Source organism: Loxodonta africana, chromosome 1 (assembly GCF_030014295.1).
Source record: "Loxodonta africana isolate mLoxAfr1 chromosome 1, mLoxAfr1.hap2, whole genome shotgun sequence".
Classification (NCBI taxonomy): domain Eukaryota; kingdom Metazoa; phylum Chordata; class Mammalia; order Proboscidea; family Elephantidae; genus Loxodonta; species Loxodonta africana.
In genome coordinates this window covers 115,394,126-115,421,310 of record NC_087342.1, presented here as the reverse complement: position 1 = coordinate 115,421,310, position 27,185 = coordinate 115,394,126, and the positions used below count along the sequence as shown (strand labels likewise).

The 27,185-nt window shown below is 40.3% G+C and overlaps 1 protein-coding gene across 1 annotated transcript in view; it reads left to right on the top strand.

Moving 5' to 3' along the window:
* The window catches only part of PKHD1 (PKHD1 ciliary IPT domain containing fibrocystin/polyductin), a 595,384-nt gene that overhangs the window by 290,769 nt on the left and 277,430 nt on the right, over window positions 1-27,185 (top strand). The window contains exons 48-49 of the mRNA XM_003404439.3: window positions 6,653-6,830; window positions 8,468-8,663. Of these exons, the coding sequence (XP_003404487.2) occupies window positions 6,653-6,830; window positions 8,468-8,663 (374 nt within the window). The remainder of the gene's footprint in view (window positions 1-6,652; window positions 6,831-8,467; window positions 8,664-27,185) is intronic.

The window sequence follows — 27,185 nt, the reverse complement described above, 5'->3', positions numbered from 1 at the left end:
ACACTGCCCTGTCCTGTGCCACCTTTACAATCATTAGTATGCTTGAGTCCATTATGGTGGCCACTCTGTATTTTGAGTGGTTTAAATTAGGAGACTCATCTTCTAGCACTATATTGGACAGTATTGTGTTGTGATTTGTAAAGTATCCATTGGCTAATTTTCAGAAGTAAGTTGCCAGACCTTTCTTCCTAGTCTGTCTTAGTCTGGAAGCTCTGCTGAAACATGTCTACCATAGATAACCCCTGCTGGTATTTGAAATATCAGTGGCATAGCTTTCAGCATCACACCAATATACAAGCCACCCACAGTATGACAAACTGACTGACAGGTGCTAGATTCTCATATTTGAGGTGGTCATTCCATTTGGGCTCAGCAGATCAAGAGAAGGGATGCAACGGTGTATCAAGGATCATCTTAGGTAATATCACTCATATCTTTTGTTTCTTTTTGTGGATTAAGAGAGAATGAACAAGGAGTGTTGGCCTAGTAAAAGAGCAGATACATATATTGCAAAAACTGTGGTAGTCTGAAAACAGACTACTTTAAGGAGATACCAGGTTAATTCTCGGGCTTCTCTATGATAAATTATTGCTTTAGCCAACTCCGAAAAAAGGCAGACAGAAATATACATCTGCAAACTCATGGAGGGATGAAGGTGGGATGTGCCTGCTAGAAACACAGGAATCATTAGGTCATGTGACTTGCGTGTCTGTCTCCCAGTTCTGTTTTGTATGTGAGTGTATGTGAGTGTAAGGATTTATTAAATGTTTGGTGAGAGACTGAGTATTACAGTTTCTTTTCTCTTTTTTAGGCATACCTGAAAGGAGAAATATTTAAGTGTTTCTGAATCTATAATGGCATATATGAAAAAAAAAACTTATGAATTACATAAAATATCACTGGATTGTGGCAGGTCAACAGGTGGCTTAGCATCCTGTAACAAGGACTACTATAAACCCAGTGTATTTTTTAAAGAATGCTTAAGCAGAGCTGTGCCACACAAATTTTGTTGGGTGGTCTTAAAATTTGGATTTTGTCCTCTTTGTGTCGTGAAAGATGAGAGCGAGAGCAGCAAGTACCACTATCCAGGAGATGCTTGCAGCACAATTTGAGACTAGCTATTTCAATGTGTCTAGCTTAGGAGATGTGTAATTACAAAGAGTTTATTTTACATTTGTTCCGAATTCAGAGCATTTAGAGCTTAATGCAGTATTTGTCTTGATACATAGAGATATGAACCCTCAGGAAAAGTAAGTTAATGGTAAACACAAACCAGGGAGTTAATATTTGTCCTCATTGGTATTGATGATTACCTGACAAATCCTTTGTGGGCAGTATACATTCGACAGTTCTGTGCAGTACATGGGCACTAAATTACATCACCGTTTTTTTTTTTTATGGTAAATTGGTACTTAGGCTGGGAAGTTTTAACAAGTGACAGTGCTATATTTCTAAAGAAAATTGTCCCTGACTTTAAAAAAAGCTTTTTCTTTTTTTTTTTTTAAAGAACAAAAATAAGACACCCATCCTCCCCACCCCGAAAAGAAAAAGTAACGTGCAAGGCTTGTAGTCCTTTTGTCTTTTTGATTGTATACAGGAGCTGTTGCTGATGCAGAGGCAAGGGTTAATGTTGAAAATGGACTGGTTGCCTCCTGATTTCTTGCACGTAAAGCCATGAGAAGTTCAGGGAGAGACTTCTTCCCCTAGTAATGAAGCTCTCTGCTGCTAATGGCCCATGCAGACTCCCTTGGCTCCTCCAAATTAGAAATACTTTTGTACTCCTTTGCTTCATTAACAGTAAAGAGTGGGAGATTGGTGGCTATTTAGGGCACGGGGAAATTGGTGGCTATTTAGGGCAAGCAAAAATTGTGGTAGTTATGGTTGGTAAATTCTCTTCCTGGTGTTCTTCAACTCTTGATGTTCTTTGGTTGCTTTTTAGAAGAACCCGTCACTGTCACTGCTGGCATTTGGCCTAAAAGGATGGGAGCTGACTTGACTTTTAAGTTTTGACCCCAGGTGATGGTCAGTGCAAGGCATCTTTCCTAGTGGGTTATGGGTCTTTTACATTTTGATTTGCTTTTCAGAATGCAACATATGACCCTTTCCACTACCAGCTAGAATAAAGGTATATTTGGTAACCTCCTTCTCTACGGGTATGGTACTACAGAAAGTTGCTGCTGCATGTGAGTGCCTGTGAACTTGGTTGAGACGGATGGGGATGTTTGACAGGATCACAGCTGTAAGAGAATGGGCGATGCACACAGGGGGAAAAGGAAAGACAATTTAGGATCACGGCGTGCTATGGTAGGTCTCTGCTTGATCAAGGGGTTAGCATCAGACTCCTGGAAGCTGACTGGAAGGAGAAGGGCATACAAAAAAAGGTGTGAAGCTGTCAAAGACAAAGAGAGCCTTATCAAGGCTAATAGTGGTTTGAAAATATTTGAAGAGGGTGTCATATTTATAAGGGCCTTCAGAAACTGGGGAAATGTATAGAAAAATTGTACCTTCCAAAATTGAGATGGCAGTCTATAGAAACTAGACTCATTGAGGAAAAATAACATCCTAAAAACTGATTTATCAGTGTGGTGCTGATGGAAGTTTGAGAAGTAAGATTAAGTCTAGTGAAGGTAAACAGTGGGACTCTTGAGGACACATTGCTAGAATTCAGAAACATTTCTGCAAATAGCTCCTCAATTGATTATATTATAACATATTCAGGCACTTTTTTCTTAATTTTCAAGGTAGGATGCAGAATATCTAAGAAAAGAGGGACAAAATATAGGTTGGTAAGGTAGGAGGTCACTATGCATCAGAATCAACTTGATGACAATGGGTTGTGGTTTAAGGCAGGAGGAATTCAATGTGAACAGATGGGTCAATTGACCAAATAAAATTTTTCTTTTGGTATATAGTTAAAACAAACAAAAACAAACAAACAAAAAACCCAACTACTTGTAAAGTTAATTTAATTGAGAGCATTTGACTAGGGTAGAAAAATATGAATTTTCTTTATTCTTTACATATATTGGGCCAATTTGTATTGGATGATCTGGAGCTTTGGACTCATGATTTCAGTCAGGAGAAGAGAGAACCATGAAGATTAAGGACAAATGGCTGGAAAATACAGAGAGAGAGAAAAGAATAAGGTTTTCTAAAGCCTTCCTAAAGGTTAATATTTAAAAATAAGTCCCATAAGTGGAGTGATCTTTTGTCTGATGATGTGAACTCCCCATCAAGACCAAAAACCCAAACCTGCTGCCGTTGAGTCAATTGCAACTCATACTGACCTTGTAGGACAGGGTAGAACTGCCCCATAGGGTTTCCAAGGAGCAGCTGGTGGCTTCAAACTGCTGACCTTTTGGTTAGCAGCTGGGTTCTTTAACCACTGCATCACAAAGCCTCCAAACTCCCCATAGCTGGATGAAATTTAGAGGGGAATGGATGAAATACCATGGAGGCAAATTTTTAGAATGGGTGGTGTTATGAATTGAATTGTGTCCCCCCAAAATATGTGTTGGAATCCTAACCCCTATACCTGTGGATGTAATCCTATTTGGGAATAGAATTTTCTCTGTTATGCTAATGAGGCCATATTAGTGTAGGGTGTGTCCTAAATCTAATCACTTCTGAATTATAGAAAGAGCGGATTAGACACAGAGGCAAGCTCTTACTAGGGAAGACAGATTCCATGTGAGGACCTTCTACAAGCCTAACCAAGCAACACTGGGCTATGGACAAAGAAGGAATCAACATGGCCCAGACCCTGATTTAGACTTTTAGCCTCTAAAACAGTGAGAAAATAAATGTCTGTTCTTTAAAGTTATCCATTTGTGGTATTTGTGTTACAGCAACGCTAGCAGACTAAGACAGTTGGGAATTTAGAGCCTTCATGCCTGTTCTGACTCTAAGAATGTGATTTAACGATTGTCTATTAATCCTGGTTTAAATCCTGATAGAAATGTGGACAATAAAACAAAAACTAGGTATTCTAATCTCAAAGAGGGGAAAGGGTATTTAATTCTCAGATATCCCAAGTATTTTTCATCCCTTTCATTTCACTGATTAAGGGATGAAATAAACACACATCATCTTGCCAGAAATATGTATCAAGTGCTACAGTGCTAAGGTCAATGCTCTGTACCATGAAAGGCTGGGGTGTGTTTGTAGATGACCAAATATCCTGAATAAATAGAGATAGTCCAGGATGGAAATCTGGCTCACCTGAGGCTCTTCATTAAATGAACTGCGATGGATATGGATACCCTTGGCGATGGGTTGTTGTTAGTTGCCATCGAGTCGACTCCGACGCATGGCAACCCTGTATGCAGAGTAGAACTGCTCCATAGGGTTTTCAAGGCTGTAATCTTTCAGAGACAGATTACCAGGCTTGCCTCCTGAGGCAAATGTACATAACAAAACATACACCAACTCAACAATTTCTAAATGTACAATTTAGTGACACTGATGAGATTTTTCAAGATGTGCAACCATTCTTGCTGTCTTTTTCCAAATCTAACACCATTAACATAAACCCAATGCCTCCTGAACAAAAACTCCCCCTTCCCCCCACCCAACCCTGGTAACCACTATCTTTGGTTTCTGTATATTTGCTGATTTTGTCTAAGTGATTTTATCTAAGTGATTGTCATTTTGCTACTGACTTATTTTGCTTGGCGTGGTGTTTTCAAGGCTCACCCCTGTTGTGGCATGTACCACCTCTATTTTACAAAGAAAGGAAACTGAAGTTTAAAGAGGGTCAGTAATTTGCCCAGATTCACACACTCAGTGCTTGCAGGCCTAGATATCTAATTTACACTCACTTGATTCCAGAACCCGAATGCTTAACACTAAAAAAAAAAATGTTTCTTTTTATAATATGCCACTGGATTATAAACTGTCTTTGGATAGATTCATGCCACACCTCATTTTGAAAACCCAACATCCTCATTCATCTCATTTCCCTTTACTTTGAGAATTTAATTGTCTGCCTGAAGCAAAATGCCACAGTTAAAGATTCTCATGAAAACTAAACCAAAGGGGAACAACAGTCATAAAGTGCATTGGGTTTTTTTTTTTTTTGACTTTTGCTTTGTTTTTTAGGTCCACTTTGACTTTCTTTCAGCATGTGGTTAGGTCTGTTTATGTTCTAGTGAGGTCTTAAAAATCACTTCTGGGGACAAGCTATGTAAAATGATCTTGGACTATAAATTTCTAATTCTGCAGTGTGACATTTACCTATTTCTTTCTTTATACTCTGCCTCAGTTTCCTCATTTGGTAAAAATAAGTTTTTCTAGAACTCTTTTATATTAATTAGGAAAATGGCACTGACTGCTTTTGGAAATTCTCATTCATGCGTTTTTTTTTTTAATTTTATTTTTGGTGAAAATGTATACAGCAACACCAGCTCCCATTCCACAGTTTCTAGACATAATGATCAATGATATTGGTTACATTCTTCACATTGTGTCAACATTTGCATTATTTCTGTTCCAGTTGTCTCACTTCCATTAACTTAATCTCCCTAACCCACAACCTTCTCATCTATGCTTTAAAATAGTTGTTGACCCTTTGGTGAACACAATATTCAAGGATGACAATCTTTATTATTTGGGCTAAACTGTTTCTTAGTTTAAAGGTGATTTCAGGGGATATTTCAATTCAAGGTTTGAAAAACAACTCAGGGCCGTTGTCTTGGAGACTCCTCCAGTCATTCATGCATTTTTCAGTCATATAATAAACCTTACTTGAGTATGCTGTGTGTGCCAGGGTGGAGGATACCTAAGAGGAAGGAAAACATACCTCTAACTCAAGGATCTTACAATCTGTGTTTTTTGAAAAACCAAATCAACAACAATGAGCTGCTATAATAAAAGTGAACACTGGGCATTGTGCAAGCCCACAGGAGAGGAGCCAGATCACCTCTTCATTCTAGAAGATCAGCTGAAGCTGTTCCTGCTGGGTAATGGGACCTAGGCTTCTGAGAATGTAGACATCACATGCCCTGTGTCTCAGTCATTGTTCTCATAAAAAAAACTAGTTGCTATCGAGTGGATTCCAACGCATAGTGACCCGTGTGTGTCAGAGTAGAACTGTGCTCTACAGGGTTTTCAATGGCTAATTTTTTTCAGAAGTAGATCGTCAGGCCTTTTTTCTGAAGTGCCCCTGGGTAGGCTTGCACCTCCTACCTTTTCTGTTAGCTGAGCGTGTTAACTGTTTGCACCACGCAGGGACTCCTTGTTGCTCCTCTAGGAACACCTAGTTATCGGTAATAATATGGATATTTTCTGCTGCTGATGCATTTGGTCTACAGCAAAATTCTGGCCATGGGCATTTCTTTGTTTAATAAATAGTATATATTCCTGGCTCATATAAACTCTCTAAGGGATACTTACTAGTGGCCTAAGAGCTGAGTGTTATACCTGTAGCCCATCAGGCGAGTGTGATGCACAAACAATCCAATAGCAACTTCCTCCAGGGCAGTTTGGACCACTCACTGACTGTTAAAACCACCATAGACATGTACATGAAGAGGGCCTGAGATGTACAGGGAGAGAATACAGTCATGAATTACAACTGATAAAAGAGGAGTACATTAGATCCAGAACTGGCAAATAACTGGAAACCCATTTTATTTATTTTTAATTACCCTAGAACTAATGCACCAGATGTTTCTTATGATTTAACTCTGACTGACAGCAGAAATCAGACAACCACTGTCAGTTACGTACGTGACACGTTGTCAAACCCACATGGCTGGATGGCTCTCCTCTTGGACCAAGAGACCTACACTTTGCGATTTGAGACCCCTTGGATCAGCAGACCTCTGCAGGTAACCCCAGGCATTCACTCAGTGTTACATCCCATCCCCTAAGGGTTCTTACCTTTCCTTCTGTGAAATAAGGGGTTGTAGGTATTAGCATCTTTTCATGCTGATAAAGAAAACTCTGCATCAGCATTTTGGGCCAAATAAACATAACCTGAATATGAGATTTGGTTGCTTTTATAATTTGAAAATTTTAGAATTTGCTTAGGTCTCACCTTGAATGGAGAATGGTTCTGCCAGAAATTTTAATCTTATGGATATAATGAAAAACAGTTCCTAAGCATTCTATAGGATTGCATTCTTATCTTAGGGGTTAAGAATCAACTTACCCCAGAGGGAAGTGTTTGTAGCCTGAGAAAATGGCTTAACAAAAGGCATTTAGACATTGAATACTGCCACCTTGTGGTCAAATATTAACTTGTAAATGAAGGTCTATATGGCTTGTGTGCGTGTGTGTTTCTCAATTTTTTAAACCCTCGTGGCCTAGTGGTTAAGTGTTACAGCTGCTAACAGAAGGGTCAGCAGTTCAAATCCGCCAGGCGCTCCTTGGGAACTCTATGGGGCAGTTCTACTCTGTCCTATAGGGCCGCTATGAGTCGATGGCAGCGGGTTTGTTTTTGGGTTTATGAGTCCTGGGGCCTACGTTGGGCTGAAGGAGTCATATGTTTTGGGGAAGCAAAGATTGGACTAGTGATCCTGAAAATGGATACAGTTTATGCAAAAATAGCAATACAGTGGATTTCCTCAAGCTTCTTTTCTTTTAACACACTTTCTCCCCTCTCACCAAACACATTCCTCCTAAGGGTCATGAAGGCAGTGCTTAGGGAGTTAGAAGCTGCTTTTAGTGTGACATAGTTCTGGGAGAGTCAAAGCAGAATCTCTTGATCCTCTAGTCACGGATCTCAAAAAGGCTGCACGCCTCCCCTTCCTCTTCTTGAGGTTCCAGTGAGGACATTCTGTGGAATTATCGTAACTTGAGGGCAGAGAGGTGGTGATTCTGGAGCTAGATGGCCTCAGTTTATATCCTGGTCCTGCACTGTCCAGTTTTGGGATGCAGGGCAAGTTACTCAACCTCTGCCTGCCTCAATCTCTCCTCATCTGTAAAGAGGGTAGTAACAGTAACCATCACAGTGGGTCTTGCAAGGATTGAATGACTTACAAAAATAAGAATGTGCCCAACACTCTATCAATATTAGCTCTAATGGTTGTAAATGGATGACATTCCCATCACTACCTGCCTCTATAAGTTGTGGAGAAAAATTGGAGAGAAATTCTAGACCTGTTTCTATCTCTTCTAGCTGTACGACCTAGGACAAGTCTGTTCACTTATCTGGGCATTGGTTTTCTTATCTGTTAATTGAGGTTGTTAAACAAGAAGATCCTTAGGGCCTCTTCCAGTTCCTCACAACATTCTATGAATTTGTAACTTTAAAGATGAAATTACTAGGGAGTGGATTTAACTTTATATATATGGAGTGGATTTTAATGTAGGTCCATTCCCCCCCCCCAAAAAAAAAATTACAGTTTGGGTCTGAACTGTCTTATTTCTAAACCGCTCCATCAGCCTTCTCTCTAGTCCTTTTTTGGGGGGGGAGGGGCTTCCTCACTAAATGAGCGCTGTTGTTCTTTTCTCACTCTTCAAGTTCTCGGCGACATTTGATAACTTTGCTCCTGGGAATCACCTCCTGCTGGTGCACACAGACCTGCCACCATACCCTGAAATCCTCGTAAGGTGCGGGAGTCAGGTGGGCCAGCCCCTTTCCTCTCTTCCATCACCTGATCAGGACCAAAGCTGTGACTGGTTCTTCGATAGTCATTTGAGGCAACTCACCTATCTTGGTAAGTATAATTGGGTAAATGTTTTGAGGTTATGTAGTCAGAAACCACTATTCGCTCTTTGGTTACCGACCTTGGTGCTATGAAAGGCTGATGAACTGAAAGGGACAGTTGTGTGTATGGTTAAGTGCATGGGCTCTGCAATCAGAATGCCCACATTTAAATTCCAGCTGCAACACTTAGTAGCTATGGGACAGTGAGTAGGTACTCTCTCTGTAAGCTCAGTCTCCTCATCTGTAAAATGGGATAATAGGACCTACCTCAAAAGATAGGAAATTAAATGAAGGATAGCATGGAAAACACTTCAGTAGAGTGCCTATCTCACCGCAGGTGCTTAGTAAATATTGGTTGCTATTAATAGTTTTGGAGCCCTGGTGGCACAGTGGTTAAGGGCTTGGCAGCTAACCAAAAAGTTGGCAGTTCAAATCCACCACCTGCCCCTTGGAAACTCTATGGTGCAGTTCTACTCTGTCCTGTAGGGTTACTAGGAGTCGAAATTGACTTGACGGCAAAGGGTTTTTGTTTTAGTTTTATTAATAGTTTTAATTTGCTTTAGGGCAGTGTTGTATTTGTGTTTGTACAATGAAAAAATAGCTGCACATGGAAAGACAGAATGGTTGATTGTGGCCACAGGTACAAGGAACCGCAGAGATGACTAGTTGACAGATACAGAGAGAGGAAGACCTGGTAAAATAGGTCTCTAGAATGACAATTGGTCTTACTTGATCCTGGGCAAATTCAGGGGCCCTCATCCACACAGCACGCCCAAGGCCTTGTCACAAATTGGCTGTAAGAATTTAGAGAGCTGGGAAATTTTCCTGAGTTCCTTGTCCTGCTCACATGTGCCTAGCCATATGTTAATGTAATCTGATCTACTGTTAGCCCTAACTATTAAATTTCAATAGCATCAGAGAACAGAGAGCAGAAGCCTGGTGCTTCCCTGGTATTTTTTAAGTATTGGATGAATGGATTGTTGTATGTGGTATCGGCGCTGAATTGTACCATTGAAGTTTTATTTCTGATTTGATCTCTCTGTAATTGTAACCTAAAACTGTAAACACTGGGAATGGACAGAGAACCCTGAGACTAGAGTTTTACCAATAGAGTCTTCAGCTTTAACTATGGACCCCTCAGTTGATGTATATCATGGAACAAAGTTTTAACTTCAAATTGCTTTTCTACTATACTTCGCATGGTTCTGAAGAGCCTCTTGTGTCCATTGGTCAGATTGTGTTCAGTAACTGCAAACTAATTCCAACCCTTAGATAAGCCAAGCATGATAAAGGGAAATTTATCACAAAAAGAAAAAAGATGATTTTAAAAATTTGATTCCCCTTTGTTAGCATAGTTAATTGAGTTGACAGCAAGTTGTAATATTGTACTGTATATGCACATATATGGTGAAAATACACATTAGTGTATATACGTCTATATAGATGTATATATGTGTATTTACATATAATGTAGATGAGTATTTCAATATAAAACATTGCTATTGGGTAGATGATCTTTAGTAAATAAAGTAATTCTTTGTATCATAATATTCTAGTGTTTCCACCTTCAAATAATGAGTGGGAAAAGGAGCAGGAAGTAGCAGAGGGTTGGTTGAATATTTAATAAATTTGGAGACGATTCTCAGTGGTCCAAATAGTGGCTTTTGTGGTCAATGTGCCTTCTCTACCAAGGGTGTGGGGTAGATGCGTAGTTGGAGACATGTATGTTCCCATTTCTGGGCTGGCACAAGAGAGGACGTGGGAGCAAAGGAGGAACAAAGGCTTGCACTGCTCCTTGATGGTGGTACCCAGCGGCTATGTTGAGTTGTGTAGGTTTGGTTATAGTTTTGGATATCCTCTGTGTAAAGTTTACAACATTGCTAGCAAGTTGGTGATTAGGCTACTGTGTTTTCTCCAGACCTGACTGGACTCCCTAATGCCATAATGGCAGTGAGGTAGTTGTCATGGATACCTGTCTTAGTTACCATAAGTGGGTGGCTATAAAGAACAAATTAATTTTCTTGCAGTTCAGGAGGCTAGAAGTCTAAATTCAGAGTATGGCTCCAAGGGGAAGTCCTTCTTTGTTTATTTCAGCTCTTAGTAGTCATGAATCCTTGAAGTTCCTGGGTTTGTAAGTTCATCTGCTGCCTTAGTCGTCCAGTAGCTTCTGTCTTCATTCAGTATGTTCCTACTCTGTGTCTAATCTGCTCTTTTTGTAGCTCAGAAATGATTAAATTTAACACACACCTTACCCCAAAATGACCTCATAAACATAACAAGAAAATACTCTTCCCAAAATGGATCACATCCACATATATAAGGGTTAGGATTCCAACACATATTTTGTGGGGGACACAATTCAATCTCTAACATACTGCAACACCACCCCAAGAAGTATAGTTTCTGATATGTATAGTGGATTTTAAGTATTGATTAAATTGTTGCTTTCGCTTAATTTTCTTTCAGACCATATGACTTTATAGGTCTGTGACTGGGATAATGTTTAGAAAATACATTTTATTTAAGAAGAGAACAGAAGTCAAGCGGTCTTCCTGTGAAAACATGGGGAGAGTTGTGAATCCATGAGTTTCGTTTTATTTTAGGGAAACTGCTTGACCTCCTTCTGTTCGACCAAGTTTCCTCTGTGACTTTCAACAGTGCTGCTCATTTTCCTGGCCGGCGTTTCATTCCCAGACAATTGACAATTGGCTGTGCTTCATTCATTCGTTGACCACTTCTAAGTGGACCATCTTTTGTTTTGTTTGCTTGGAACCTTACCACATCCCGTGGGATAGGAAGTTGTAAAAAATCACAATTATCTTCATTTCCTCCATTTGGCTGCTTCATGTGTCGTTTGAGATGCCTGGCTAATCTTAGATCAAATGAGAATGAGAGAAAAGATCAGAACCCAGGCATTCTAGCTCCTGGCTATGGATCTCTCCACTAGAGTGTGCTGCCCACTAAATAATCATTGATCACTCACCAAGAAAAAAAGGGGGGTGGGAGGAATGGTACTAGGCAGGGTGATGGCAGAAAACTTCTCACTGACCCCCAGGGACAAAGAAAAAAAAAAGAAATCTGCACGTGCAATATATTTTGGTCCTTGCATTCCTCTTCACCAAGGCAAGTTTTATCCTTGTTTAGCAAATGTCTTGATAAAATGCAGATTCTTTGGTAAGCTCCTGAGCAGAGCTTAGGGTTTAGGAATTTAAATCAGTGGCTGGCTGTCTTACCTGGGGCATGCCATCATAATTGCTCCATGCCTCAATGGCTTCATCTATAGAACAAGGCTAAGAATATTTACTTGTCTCTTGAAATTGTGGCACGAAACACCTAAACACGTTCAAGTGTAATTAGCGTGCCAAGTTACTTTACTAAAAATTTTCTCAGCTGACTGTTTTTCTTGAATTTTTGTGTTTACCCAGAAGATCAACAATGTTGTGTGGCTTGAATTCAAGTATACATGTCATAACCTTTCTCAAAGGGTCTTGTTCTACCTCCTTATACTAGATTTTGTGGGATAACTGAGATCCAACAATAAATATGACACATACGATATATTGTTCCCATGATTGAAATTTAATACTATTTAAGCAATTGTTATTTGCGGGATAATATTAACTTCACTCATCTAAAAACATCTCTTAAGGTGAAGGGTTCAGGTTACCTTTCTAAAGCCATTGAGAATTCTGCTCAAGGAGCCTGCTTATAAAACAGACCACACATAAAGTAAAGAACTTATATGTTATAATTTGTGTTTAGACCCACCCATTGCAATATTTGATGTGATAAACTATTATGAACGGCACTTCCAATCTGTAACATCTCCGCCATGTTTGGGCATGACTATGACTGTAATACAAGTGTTCCTTTATGTTTTCAGAGTTGGAAGCAACATCAAGCAAGCCCATTTTTCCATTTACACGATTTGATTTCACTGGTAGCTCATGTCTCTTCCACACAGAGCCAGTTCCCCACTGCCTCTTTTCCTGCTGTTTTTTTTTTTACCAGGGATGTTTCTGTTCATGGTGAACTATTTTTATTTTTTAGTTACATTAACGCTATGAAATAATTAGTCAGCTAATTAATCTGGTTTACAAGCTTTGTCGGATTCTTCAGCTGTCAGTCAGGCCCAGGCCTGAGGCCTACATTTAGTTTCAGCTCTCTTGCCCATGTGATTCCCGTTGCCATGGCTACTGGCTACATCTGCTGACACCCACGCTGTATTTATTGCTTAATTAAGAATTTCACGCTCAGCCCTTATCTGCCTCTAAGAACAAGCACACACTGTTAAGAAATTCCAAATTTAGGACCGGGCACAAGGACAGCCTTTCTTAGTGGCCGGGCTGTATGGAGCCTCTCTAACGATCCTCTCAGCATCCCAGCCGCCACCCTTCAATCAAAAATCATTAAATGGGGCAGAGATAATGAGCATGTAGCATATCAAAAGAAGGATGTTTGCTTGGTCCAAAGGAGGAAAAGCTGCTAGGCCCCACGCTCAGCAACACTTCAAAGGGAGATGAGACCCCTCATCACTGGGCCTGATAAAGCCTCATTTGTTCTGGGCTTGACTTATGCAAAAGGTCTGGTATGTCAGAGTCCCATCTCACAGACGTGGATCCCCCACCTCCTGCCTCCACCAACCCCAGCCCCCGCCCTGGCCTTCCGCACACTCGTGTGTCAGCACTTAGGCAGCTGGGTCCCCCAAAGCATCAGGTGGAGCGTATAATCACTGACCCTCCTCTCACAATGGCCACTTGTAGGGGGGTGGCCAGGAGGAGGTCTCCATCACAATAGGAACACAATTATTGCAGCTGCTGGGGAGGGCGATGCTTCTTCCTGTAGAAATATAATAGAACTTGCCCAGAACAGGAGGAGAAGATTGGGAGGACGTGGAGGGGGTGGAGGGGGGTGGAGAAAACAATCTTGAGTCGATTATTCATATTCTGACTCTTCGAAGCCTGACGCAGAGCTGTGGGGTTCCAGCAGCTGCTCGTACACAGCCCTCTTCTAATAATTGTACATTCTGTCAGGGGTCAACTTACTTTTGACCCTGCCCTTTTATATTGGTAAAAGGCTCTTTAGGGGAAACGGTTGGGTTGTGGCAGGGTGCATTAAACACTCACGGCCCCTTTCCCTTACTTTATCCCCCATCCAACCAGTAGCCGGTGATAAATTGATCAGATTCTGGGCCATTCACAGTTGCAGTCCCCAGTTCACACAGACCCCGCTCACAGCAGAGCTGCAGCTGAGCTGGGACATTGTGCGAGGTGGCAGCTGAGGAGGTCCGCCTGGGAGGACTCTTCAGATCGGACTCAAAAAAGGCACAGCTAGCCAGCCTGGCCAATGCTTGTCTCCAAATGTCCCCGTTACAGAGATAAAGGCAGGCTGTTTGTTGAGGAGCTGGGGTTTTGGTCTATGAGGGCAAGAGGGCTGTGGCTGGAAAGACAGATGGACACGATTTTTTGTGTTAGTTGCCCGAAGAGCTCAAGTCACATCGCACAGAGGGATCAGAGAAGATGCTGTTAAATTGGGACATCCTGAAAATAAGAAATATTTTCCCGAATCTGGGATTAGGTAATCATGGCCACCAACTAGGTTTTTCTTTTCTCAAAGGGAAGAGGGTGCTGGGATGGAGCACACTGCTGGAGAGACCATTCTGTTCTGAAGCTGATCTAGCAGATGTCATGCGAGTCCTTGAGAAGGAACCCTGGCAGCATCTGAGAAGGAGAGGGAACTCAACTGGCTCCCAAAGCTCCTTAGGCGGATTTTGTAGGCAGGTCGGAATCCTAATCTTTTGAAACTCTGCAGCCCTCCCATGCTGAGGCCCTCACAGGCAATCTATAGTATTCTAGTTAATAAATTAATTTACATTCTTATGGGAAACTCATTCCCCAAGGATCCCTAAGGAACTTTACCAGTAGAGGATTGGCTCCAGGGAAATGCTGTAACTTTTACAGCAAAAATATAGATAATGGAAAAGAGCTGGGGATGTGAAAAAGGATATTGCCTTTTAGTTAGAAGCAACTTCTTAAAAAAAAAAAAGAGAGAAGGGAAGAAGGAAGGAAGAGAGGGAGGGAGGGAAGAAGGAAGGAAAACTTAAACCCCAAACCAAACCTGTTTGGTCCAAACCTGTCGAGTAGCTTTAGACTCATAGCGGCCCTATAGGGCAGAGTAGAACCACCCCACAGAGTTTTCAAGGCTGTAATCTTTATGGGAGCAGATGTCCAGGTCTTTTCTCCCATGAAGCAGCTGGTGGGTTCAAACCACTGACCTTTTGATTAGTAGCCAAGTGCTTAACCACTGTGCTACCAGGGCTCCTTAAAGAAAACTTGGAAGTCAGAAATACTTTTTCTAGGAATCACCCAGGTCAAGAAGTTAAGTATTAGCAGGAAGGTGGTAATTGTACAACCAGTGTTCAAACTCAGCTTTTCTGACTCTAAATTCAGTGTTCATTCTAATAAGCCATTTTTTCTTAATCCAAGCTTATATCCCTACCCTTGTAAACAAATTTTTCTTCCTTCTTTTTATAGGAAAAACCTGTACTTATTAACACTGTGCTTCTTAAACTTTAGATATCTGAGTATTACCTTTATAACCTTGTCGTATTCTTATGCCTCTGTACTATCATTTACTTAATGTTTTTCTTAAATCGATCCTCACACTATTTTATTTTTAAAACCCAACCTCTTCTTAAGCAATAATATGTATAAAGTCGTGGGTTTGATGAGCTAGTTGTTTTTTCTAGCATACATTAAAATCCATAGCCATAAACATAAAACATTTTTGTGCCAGCTAAAATAATCACCTCATATTTTATATTTTGGGGGTATAATGTAGTCTGTATGTTTCCAGTATATTTGATGAAAGAATTGTGAGCATAAAGATATCTTTTTCACCTGGGTCTCTTGGTCTTTGCTTGCTAAGAACAACTGCTCTTGAGGAAAAAAACCCTTCATTTTTTATAATACTGTATGGGAGAAGTTGTATAATTCCTTAAATCAGTGTTTTATAAACTTGCTTCATTTGCAGACAGCTGGAATGCTTGTTCCCAGGTCCTTCCCTGGAGATTCTGATTCAGTAGATCTGGGATCCCATTAAAACCAATGGTCATTGAGTTGATCTGGACTCATACCAACCCTGTAGGCTGTAATCTTTAAGGAAGTAGGCTGCCACATCTTTCTTCCATGGAGTGCAGGAGGGTGGGTTCAAACCGCTGACTTTTTGTTAGCAGCCAAGTGCTTAAACACTGCACCACCAGGGCTCCTTTTAGGTGTGGGGTAAACCCAAAACCCATTGTTGTCAGTCGGTTCCAACCCTATAGGACAGAATAGAACTGCCCCATAGGATTTCCAAGGATCTAATTTTTACCGAAGCAGACTACCACATCTTTCTCCTGCAGAGTAGCTGGTGGGTTGCAGCCATGACCTTTCAGTTAGCTGAAAGCCGATGGCTTAACCACTGTGCCACCAAGGCTCCCTAGGTCTAGAGTACGGCTCAGGAAATCACCAATGCCCCACACAAGTGTGGTAAACATTGCTCTGAGTCAAAATAACAATTGTTATTGTTGTTTGAGTTAATTAAAAAAAAAATTTTTTTTTTTTTTTAATTGAACTCTCAGGACTGGTTAATGCAGATACAGGTTTCCCCACTATCTGAAAGAAGAGTGGTCCTATGAAGCCTTTTGTAAGCTGAAATGGTGTACAGCGAAGAAGCAATTACCATTAATTTACATGGGAAAAATTTTTGAACATAACCAGACCCAAAAAACCTACCAAATCATACCAAATAACACATAAACCTAAAGTAACACTAACATATGGTAAAAGCAGGAGTGATATGACAAATACACAGCCTGTATAAAGCAGACATAATGTATGTACAGTGTAGTAGAACATCCAGCTTTATCCTAAGTGTAACACCCTTGCGAGCTCTGTTAGGTTCTTTTGATACTTAGGATGCCTCTTGTTAACGGATACACGGAGTAAATCAAGATGAAGCACAGATGCTCACAGATGTGGTTCAAAGCTGTGGTGGCTTGACGCTGAGATGCTGAGTGTAGCTCCCGGGGAAGGAGCCTGGTGACTTTTAATGGCTTGCTGCAAAACAAATGCAGAATGCTATTTCTGCTTTTCACCTTTTTCCGTAAAAGCGAAAATCCTATTCGGATTTCTTTCAGTTAGTGAAAACAGGTACTGATGCAGGTCTCTCGTAAAAGCCAAGTGGCGTAAAGTGAACTTTTGAAAAGCAGGGGATACCTGTATATCTGTTGTCATCTTGATCATTTTTCTTTCGTTTATCCTTAAATGATTACATACTTCCATGAATGAATTTTGCTGGGAATCACAGACGACTCAAAGGTGACCTTAGGGATTCTTTAAAAGATCACATGTTACGAAGGCCAGGTGACTTCGTGGCTGTCACTGTCTGCTGCCCACCTTTGTGAGGCTGGAATAAGAGAGGAGCGTGGTCTTGATGAATCAAGCCTTAGCTGCCCAGGCACCAATTCGCAAGAATGCCTTCTCTGTGGCTAAGATAAAGAGGTCAACTTCTGGGAGCAAGATCAAGTTCACTGAGCAGGAAGGGAGATACAGAGCAGGAGTATGTATGCAGGTGTGCAAGGCAGATCGGGAAGAAGAGGTGGAGGTAGAAGATAGGGCAAGCTAAGGTGAAAATCTAGAGAGAGGATTGAACCTAACAGCTGGCTTGGGGACAAACCAGAGTCTGGATCCAGGGCAGACAGAGACAGAGAGCAAAGCCATGGGTCAGGGTGGGACTGAACGAAGTTTACAGACATGGTTTGGAGTTACTATTTCAGGTCCTATCCATGTGTAGTCAGTGGCTGACTCATACTAGATAATGGCAGACTGAACAGGAGGCTCTAGTATGTGCATTAACTGCAATGGGAATGTGAGAATGGGAATACGAATGAAGAGTGAAATAGGGAAGGAGCCAGTGATCTGCAAGATGGCAGGTGTGTTTATTTTTCGTTTTAAATTTGTTGTTGCTGCTGTTGTTAGCTGCCATCAAATCAGCCACCAAATCGTGGGGACTCCATATCCAACTGGACGAAATGCTGCCTGGTCCTGCAGCGTCCCCACGATCAGTTGGGAATAGAACCTTGTGATCCATGGAGTTTTTTATTGGCTGTTCTCCTTTCAAAATACCGAGAAAGAATGGGGCCTGCAGGCGCTCGTGTTATATCTAAGTAACTTAATCTTTTTCCTTTTACCAGGAGCCATTTTCTTAGCACATTTCTCTCTTCCTCCTAGATGTCTGTGTTTATAGCAAGCTTAGATCATAGCACTCTTCAAAATAATTAGACAATAATTGACCTAAAGACTGCCTTTTCTTTTTGAGAACCAGATCTTACAATCTGGGAAGGATCAACTACAAAGGGCTCCATTTATAAACAAGGTAGATTAATCATTCTCATATTACAAATACAAAATCAGGAATCATAAGCACTGAGAAAACATATATACAGTATCACAGCTTGTGTAAGACTTTTAGACTCTTCCCAAGTCAATACCTTTATTCTCAAATGATTTTCATCCCTCTTTGTATTTATCCAAATTGGAAATGACACTTAACATTACACTGCCTTTTACAGAGTCAAAGCACTTAGCATATCTGGTTAAATTGCTTACAACTCTGTAATCCTATGGATCATCATGATTAGATGCAGCTGTAAAAAGAGTAAAAGCATATTTCTTGGGTCTTGTTAACTGGCTCCTAGGATAAAGAATATGCCATAGTAATAATGTTGTTGTTGTTAGCTGCCATCGAGGTGCCCCCAACTCATGGTGACCCCTTGCACAATGGAATAAAACCCTCCACAGCCCTGCACCATCCCCATGACTGCTTGTGAATTGGATTGCAATATTGATGATAAAACCCAAAAACCAAACCCAGTGCTGTCAAGTCGATTCCGACTCATAGTGACCCTATAGGACAGAGTAGAATGCCCCATAGAGTTTCCAAGGAGCGCCTGGCAGATTTGAACTGCCGACCCTTTGGTTAGTGGCCATAGCACTTAACCACCACACCACCAGGGTTTCCATATTGATGATAGCTAGCAGTTATTGTTTGTTGTGTGCCAGGCACTGTGCTAAGCATGTTACGTGGGTTTTCCCAACTTTTAGTCTCAATAACTCTGAGGTAGATGATATGATTATCGTATTTTTATGCAAGTAGTGCGCACTTTCTGTTTGTTTGCCAACTGTGCTCCCCCACCCCGTATTTTCGTAAGCACACCATGCTAATTTTTTTTTTTTTTAACAGCAACATGTTAAAAAAAAAAAAAATTGGCATAGCAGCACTTATGAAAATACCTCTGGGGGAGGACACCATTGGCAAACAGACATTGAAGGCGTGTGTTATTTGCATTAAAATACAATATTCTCATTTTCAGATTAAATGGTGAGTAACTTATTTGTTGACCCAGAGCTAAAGAACTGGAAGAGCCAGGAATTCAAGTCAGGCTGTTGGATGCCAGCACCTACGTTCTTCCCCTTTACTCTCTGTTGTCTCACATGGCCCAGCAATGATGTTTGGGAAGAAATGGCCCTTTGACCCAGTGCACATGCTCAGAATCAGCCCCCATGCTCAGAACCAGGCCCCAGATTGACATGCTGAGGTGGCGGTATAGGAAATCAGACTCGTCTAATTTTTCTTACTTTTGGTAACTTTTTTTTTTCTTTTTTAATTTTTATTGTGCTTTAAGTGAAACTTTACAAATCAAGTCAGACTCTCATACAAAAATTTATAAACACCTTGCTATATACTCCTAATTGGTCTCCCCCTAATAAGACAGCACACTCCTTCCCTCCACTCTCTCTTTTTGTGTCCATTCGGCCAGCTCCTGATCTCCTTTACCCTCTCATCTCCCCTTCAGATAGGAGATGCCAACATAGTCTCGTGTCTACTTGATCCAAAAAGCTCATTCTTCACCAGTACCATTGTCTACCCCATAGTCCAGTCCAATCCCTGTCTGAAGAGTTGGCTTTGGGAATGGTTCCTGTCTTGGGCTAACAGAAGGTCTGGGGAGCACGACTTCCGGGGTCATTCTAGTCTCAGTCAGACCATTAAGTCTGGTCTTTTTACGAGAATTTGGGGTCTGCATCCCACTGCTCCCCTGCTACTTCAGGGATTCTCTGTTGTGTTCCCTGTCAGGACAGCCGTATGTTGTAGCTGGGCACCATCTAGTTCTTCTGGTCTCAGGCTAATGTAGTCTCTGCTTTATGTGTCCCTTTCTGCCTCATGGGCTCGTAATTACCTTGTGTCTTTGGTGCTCTTCATTTTTCTTTGGTCCAGGTGGGTTGAGACCAATTGATGCATCTTAAATGGCTGCTTGCTAGCTTTTAAGACCCCAGATGCCACTCTCCAAAGTGGGATGCAGAATGTTTTCTTAATAGATTTTATTATGCCAATTGACTTAGATGTCCCCTGAAACTATGGTCCCCAAACCCCCACCCCTGCTAAGCTGGCCTTTGAAGTGTTCAGTTTATTCAGGAAACTTCTTTGCTTTTGGTTTAGTCCAGCTGTGCTGAGTTCTTCTGTATTGTGTGTTGTCTTTCTGTTCACCTAAAATAGTTCTTATCTACTTAGTAAAAGCCCTTCTCCTTCTCTCCCTCCCTACCCCCTCTCTTAACCATCAAAGAATATTTTCTTCTCTGTTTAAACTATTTCTCGAGTTCTTATAATAGTGGTCTTATACAATATTTGTCCTTTTGCAACTGACTAATTTCAGTCAGTATAATGCCTTCCAGATTCCTCCATGTTATGAAATGTTTTACGGATTTATCATTGTTCTTTATCAATGCGTAGTATTCCATTGTGTGGATATGCCATAATTTATTTATCCATTTATCCGTTGGTGGGCACCTTGGTTGCTTTCATCTTTTTGCTATTGTAAACAGTGCTGCATACATCTGTTCTTGTAAAGGCTCTTATTTCTCTAGGATATATTCCAAGGAGTGGGATTGCTGGATTGTATAGTAGTTCTATTTCTAGTCTTTTAAGGAAGCGCCAAATTGATTTCCAAAGTGGTTGTACCATTTTACATTCCCACCAGCAGTGTATAAGTGTTCCAGTCTCTCCACAACCTCTCCAACATTTACTATTTTGTGTTTCTTGGATTAATGCCACCCTTGATGGAGTGAGATGGAATGTCATTGTAGTTTTGATTTGCATTTCTCTAATGGCTAATGATTGTGAGCATTTCCTCATGTAACTGTTAGCTACCTGAATGTCTTCTTTAGTGAAGTATCTGTTCATATCCTTTGCCCATTTTTTAATTGGGTTATTTGTCTTTTTGTTGTTGGGTTTTTGCAGTATCATGTAGATTTTAGAGATCAGGTGCTGATCGGAAATGTCATAGCTAAAAACTTTTTCCCAGTCTGTAGGTAATCTTTTTACTCTTTTGGTGAAGTCTTTGGAAGATCATAGGTGTTTGATTTTTAGGAGCTCCCAGTTATCTAGTTTTTCTTCTGCATTGTTAGCGATGTTTCATATACTGTTTATGCCATGTATTAGGGCTCCTAACATTGTCCCTATTTTTTCTTCCATGATCTTCATCATTTTAGATTTTATATTTAGGTCTTTGATCCATTTCGAGCTCATTTTTGTGCATGGAGTGAGGTATGGGTCTTGTTTCATTTTTTTTGCAGGTGGATATCCAGTTATGCCAGCACCATTTGTTAAAAAGATTGTCTTTTTCCCATTTAATTGACTTTGGGCCTTTGTCAAATAGTAGCTGCTCGTATGTGGATGGATTTATGTCTGGATTCTCAATTCTGTTCCACTGGTCTATGTATCCGTTGTTGTACCGGTACCAGGCTGTTTTGACTACTGTGGTGGTATAATAGGTTCTAAAATCAGGTAGAGTGAGGCCTCCCACTTTTTTCTTCTTTTTCAGTAATGCCTTATTTATCCTGGGCCTCTCCCTTCCATATGAAGTTGGTGATTTGTTTTTTCATGTCATTAACAAATGTTCTTGGAATTTGGGTCGGAATTGCATTGTATCTATAGATGGCTTTTGGTAGAATAGACATTTTTACAATGTTAAGTCTTCCTGTCCATGAGCAAGGCATATTTTTCCACTTATGTAGGTCTTTTTTGGTTTCTTGCAGTACTGTCTTGTAGTTTTCAATGTATAGGTCTTTTACATCTCTGGTAAGATTTATTCCTAAGTATTTTATCTTCTTGGGGGCTACAGTAAATGGTATTGATTTAGTGATTTCCTTTTCAAAGTTCTCTTTGTTGGTGTAGAGGAATCCAAATGATTTTTGTATGTTTATCTTGTGTTCTGATACTCTGCTGAAGTCTTTTATTAGCTTCTGTAGTTTTCTTGAGGATTCTTTAGGGTTTTCTGTGTATAAGATCATGTCATCTGCAAATAGAGATAATTTTACTTTCTTCCTTGTCAATCTGGATGCCCTTTATTTTTTTGTCTGGCCTAATTGCTCTGGCTAGGACTTCCAGCACAATGTTGAATAAGAGTGGTGATAAAGGGCATCCTTGTCTGGTTCCCGATCTCAAGGGGAATGTTTTCAGGCTCTCTCCATTGAGGATAATGTTGGCTGTTGGCTTTGTATAAATGCCCTTTATTATGTTAAGGAATTTTCCTTCTATTCCCATTTTTCTGAGAGTTTTTATCCTGATTGGGTGTTGAACTTTGTCAAATGTCTTTTCTGCATCGATTGATAAAATCATGTGGTTCTTGTCTTTTGCTTTATTTATATGATGGATTACATTAATTATTTTTCTAATGTTGAACCATCCCTGCATACGTGGTATGAATCCCACTTGGTCATGGTGAATTATTTTTTGATATGTTGTTGAATTCTATTGGCTAAAATTTTGTTGAGGATTTTTGCATCTAAGTTCATGAGGGATATAGGTCTGTAATTTTCTTTTTTTGTAGTGTCCTTACTTGGTTTTGGTATCAGGGATATGCTGGTTTCATAGAATGAGTTAGGGAGTATTCCATCCTTTTCTATGCTCTGAAATACCTTTAGTAGTAGTGATGTTAATTCTTCTCTGAAAGTTTGGTAGAAATCTGCAGTGAAGCCATCCAGGCCAGGGCTTTTTTTTTGTTGGGAGTTTTTTGCTTACCTTTTCAATCTCTTTTAGTTGTTCTACCTCTGTTTGTGTTAGTTTAGGTAGGTAATGTGTTTCTAGGAATTCATCCATTTCTTCCAGGTTTTCAATTTGTTAGAGTACAATTTTTCATAGTAATCTGCTATGATTCTTTTAATTTTGGTTGGGTCTATTGTATTATTGCCCATCTCATTTATTTGGGTTATTTGCTTCCTCTTCTGTTTTTCTTTTGTCATTTTGGCCAAAGATTTATCAATTTGGTTGATTTTTTTCAAAGAACCAGCTTTTGGTCTTGTTAATTCTTTCAATCGTTTTCTTGTTTTCTACTTCATTTAATTCTTCTCTAATTTTTATTATTTGCTTTCTTCTTGTGACCGAGAGGTTCTTTCGTTGCTCTCTTTCTATTAGTTCAAGCTGTAGGGATAATTCTTTGATTTCGGCCCTTTTTTCTTTTTGGATGTGTGCATTTTTTGCTGTAAATTGGCCTCTGAGCACTGCTTTTGCTATATCCCAAGGTTCTGATAGGACGTGTTTTCATTCTCATTGGACTCTATGAATTTCTTTATTCTGTCCTTAATGTCTTCTACAACCCAGACTTTTTTGAGCAGGGTATTGTTCAGTTTCCAAGTGTTCGATTTCTTTTCCCTGCTTTTTCTGTTACTGATTTCTACTTTTATGGCCTTATGATCAGAGAAGATACTTTGTAATATTTCAATGTTTTGGATCCTGCTAAGGCTTGCTTTATGACCTAATACATGGTCTGTTTTAGAGAATGTTCCATGTGTGCTAGAAAAGAAGGTATACTTGGGTGCTGTTGGGTGTAGTGTTCTGTATATGTCTATAAGGTCAAGTTGGTTGATGGTGGCATTTAGATCTTCCGTGTCTTTATTGAGCTTCTTTTTGGATTTCCTGTCCTTCACTGAAAGTGGTGTGTTGAAATCTCCTACTGTAATTGTGGAGCTATCTCACTTTTCAATGCTGTTAGAATTTGTTTCATGTATCTTGTGGCCCTGTCATTGACTTCATAATATTTAATATTGTTATATACTCCTGGTATATTGTCCCTTTAATCATTCCATAGTGTCCTTCCTTATCCTTTGTGGTGGATTTAACTTTTAAAGTCTATTATGGTAGAAATTAATATTGCCACTCCTGCCCTTTTTTGATTGTCGTTGGCTGGATATATTTTTTTCCATCCTTTGAGTTTTAGTTTGTGTCTCTAAGTCTAAGGTGTGTCTCCTGTAGGCAGCTTATAGATGGATTGTATTTCTTTATCCATTCTACCACTCTCTGTCTCTTTATCCGTGGATTTAGTCCATTAACATTCAGTGTCATTAGGGATAGGTATGAATTTAGTGCTATCACTTTGATGTCTTTTTTTGTGTGTTATTGACAGTTCCTTTTTCCTACTTAATTTTTTGTGCTGAGTATCTTATATATTGTCTTTTCCTCTTCTTTGTTTTTGTTGATTTTTTTTCCTGCTGAGTCTCTATTTTTCCCTTGTGTTTTATTTTGATGAGTAGGATAGTTAGTGCCCTTTGTGGTTACCTGAATAATTGCCCCTGTTTTTCTAAGTTTAAACCTAGCTTTTTCTATTTCTTCATATCGCCTTTTCTTCCTCTCCATATGAAAGATCTATGACTACATTTCTTAGTCCCTTTTTATTCTTTTAATGTTGTCTTCTTTTACATAATGACATCGCTGGTTCCCTGTTTTGAGCCTTTTTTTTTTTTTAATCTTGATCCATTTTTGTGATTTCCCTGTCTGGGATAACATCTGATCACTCTGTCAAGTGTTCTAGTCTTGGGTTGATACCTGATATTATTGATTTTCTACCCAAAGAACTCCCTTTAGTATTTCTTGTAGTTTTGATTTGGTTCTTACAAATGCTCTAAACTTCTTTTTATCTGGAAATGTTCTAATTTCACCTTCATATTTGAGAGACAGTTTTGCTGGATTTATAATTCTTGGCAGGCAATTTTTTTCTTCAATGCTTTATGTAAGTCATCCCATTGCCTTCTTGACTGCATGGTTTCTGCCAAGTAGTCCAAGCTTATTCTTAGTGACTCTCCTTTGTAGGTGACTTTTCATTTACCCCTAGCTTCTCTTAAAATTTTCTCTTTATCTTTGGTTTTGGCAAGTTTGATTTTAATATGTGTTGGTGACTTTCTTTTAACATCTACCTGATGTGGAGTTCGATGAGCATCTTGAATTGATATCTTCTCAACTTTCACTATTTTTTTCACTATATCCAGGAAGCTTTCTGCTAACCAATCCCCAACAATTCTCTCTGTATTTTCTGTTATCCTTCCCTGTTCTGGTACTCCAATTACTTGTAAGTTATTTCTTTTGATAGAGTACCACATGATTCTTAAAGTTTCTTCATTTTTTTAAATTCTTTTATCTGATTTTTCTTCAAATATATTGGTGCCAAGTGCTTTATCTTCAGGTTCACAAATTCTGTCTTTTACTTGCTCAATTCTGCTCCTCTGACTTTCTATTGAGTTGTCTAATTCTGTAATTTTATTGTTAATCTTCTGAATTTCTAATTGATGTCTCTCTATTTTTTCTTGCAGTTTATTGAATTTTTCATTATGTTCCTGAAGATCCTTTTTAATTTCTTCAGCTGTTTTAATGTGTGTTCCTTGGCTTGTCGTATGTATTGCCTGATCTCCTTTCTTACGTCTTGAAGAGTTCTGTGTATTAATCTTTTGAATTCTACATCCAGTAATTCCAAGAAGTCACCTTCATCCAGAAGATCCTTTGATTCTCTGTTTTGAGAGTTTGTTGAAGCGATCATGGTCTGTTTCTTTATGTGACTTGATACTGACTGTTGTCTCTGAGCCATCTATAAGTTACTGTATTAGTTTATTTTATGTTTGCTTATAGTATCCTAGTTTTTTGCTTTGTTTTGTTTTGATATGCCCAAATGGGTTGCTTGAGTGAGCTAGCTCGATTATTTTCTCCTTTGGAGCTCTGATGTCCTGTCACCAGATGCCTAGAGCTATTATCAGGTATATGAGCTAATGAGACCATTCACTTTTCTTGTGTGGATTCAGCTCAGCTGCCCAGGTAGCTGGTCATCAAGTGTGTTGTACAGGCTCTGCCCTACAGTCTTAGAGGGGCATGGGTGTTTGATATAGGTACCGGTATCTGGTTGCAGCAGGAAGTCACACTCTGAACAAGGCAGGGTGCTGACAACTGTCCCCAAAGTGTCTCTGAGGAAAGTATGTCCTTGTTCCCTAGAGCATACAGGTGGGTGGGTTCTGCAGATGGACCATGGGCACCCAGTGCTTTTGGTTGTAAGGACTAGGAGGTACCAGTTATCCTTGACCCTTGTCATGGATGGCTATGTGACCTGAGTGGAGCCACAAGTCCTTAGGCCCTTGAAGTGGGTAGGTGAGGACCCTGTTTAAAAGGCAAAGTGGTGTCAAATATCAAACACCCACCTCTCTACCGCATAGCTTACACAGTTGTAGTCTGGCAGCAAGGGTCTATTCTCCTGAAATAGGCCTACACAGGTCCATGCAGGGGGGAAAGATGTTCCAAGTCCACAGGCCATTTATGCCTGGATAGGAGCCACTTCTGTCCTGAGATCCACAGCTTAGTGGAGGTGGCAAATTATCTTTTCCCCCTGTTGTGAATATATTCCTTCTCCAAGTCCGGGAGCATGTCTCAGGGCCCTCAAATGGGCTTATCTCAGTCCCAGGGAAATCAACAGCCACTGAAGCCAGCCTGGGGGCAGTGGGTGCTATAAAATATACGCAAACACTTAGCTTTTGCCAAGAGAGCTGTTCTTCTTTGGGTCTGGAGGTGTGAGTAGGCTGTGTGACTGGCTGCTTCTCCCTGAGGAAACCATGGCTGAATGCTACCACCAGCCCACCACAGCCGTTCCCAGGAGTGGTGCCTGAGGGATCCCAGTGATTCAGGTCTGGTAACTCCTCTCCACTTCTGAACCGACTCTCCCTCCCCCTGCCAGTCTGTTTTCTAACTTTGCCTTTGATGTTCAGGGCTCCTAGCTTGTCAAAAGTATAATCATTTCCCTGGATTTTTTGGGTGTTTGTTGTAAGAGTGATAATTGGAAGTATCTGGCTATTCTGCCATCTTGGCCCCGCTTTCAGTGACTTTTCTCTCTCTCTTCTGGTGTTAAGGTTAATAAAATTAACAACAGCTTTGCAATGTCCTTTTTAGTTTTCCAATGTCCAAGAGGTTCCGTTGGTGGTGGGGACTATTGGGTCACTGAGTCCAGAAACCATTGGTGCAGTGCAGTGTAGACATCTACAGACATGACAGAACATTGCACCAGGAAGCCTTGGCTTACCAAGAACAGTGCATGTAAACTGGGCCTGCTCCAGCTTGGGTAAACCATTGAGTGAATGGAAGAACAAGTAGAACAGCCTGTGATGGGAGTAGATACTTTGAGGGTTAG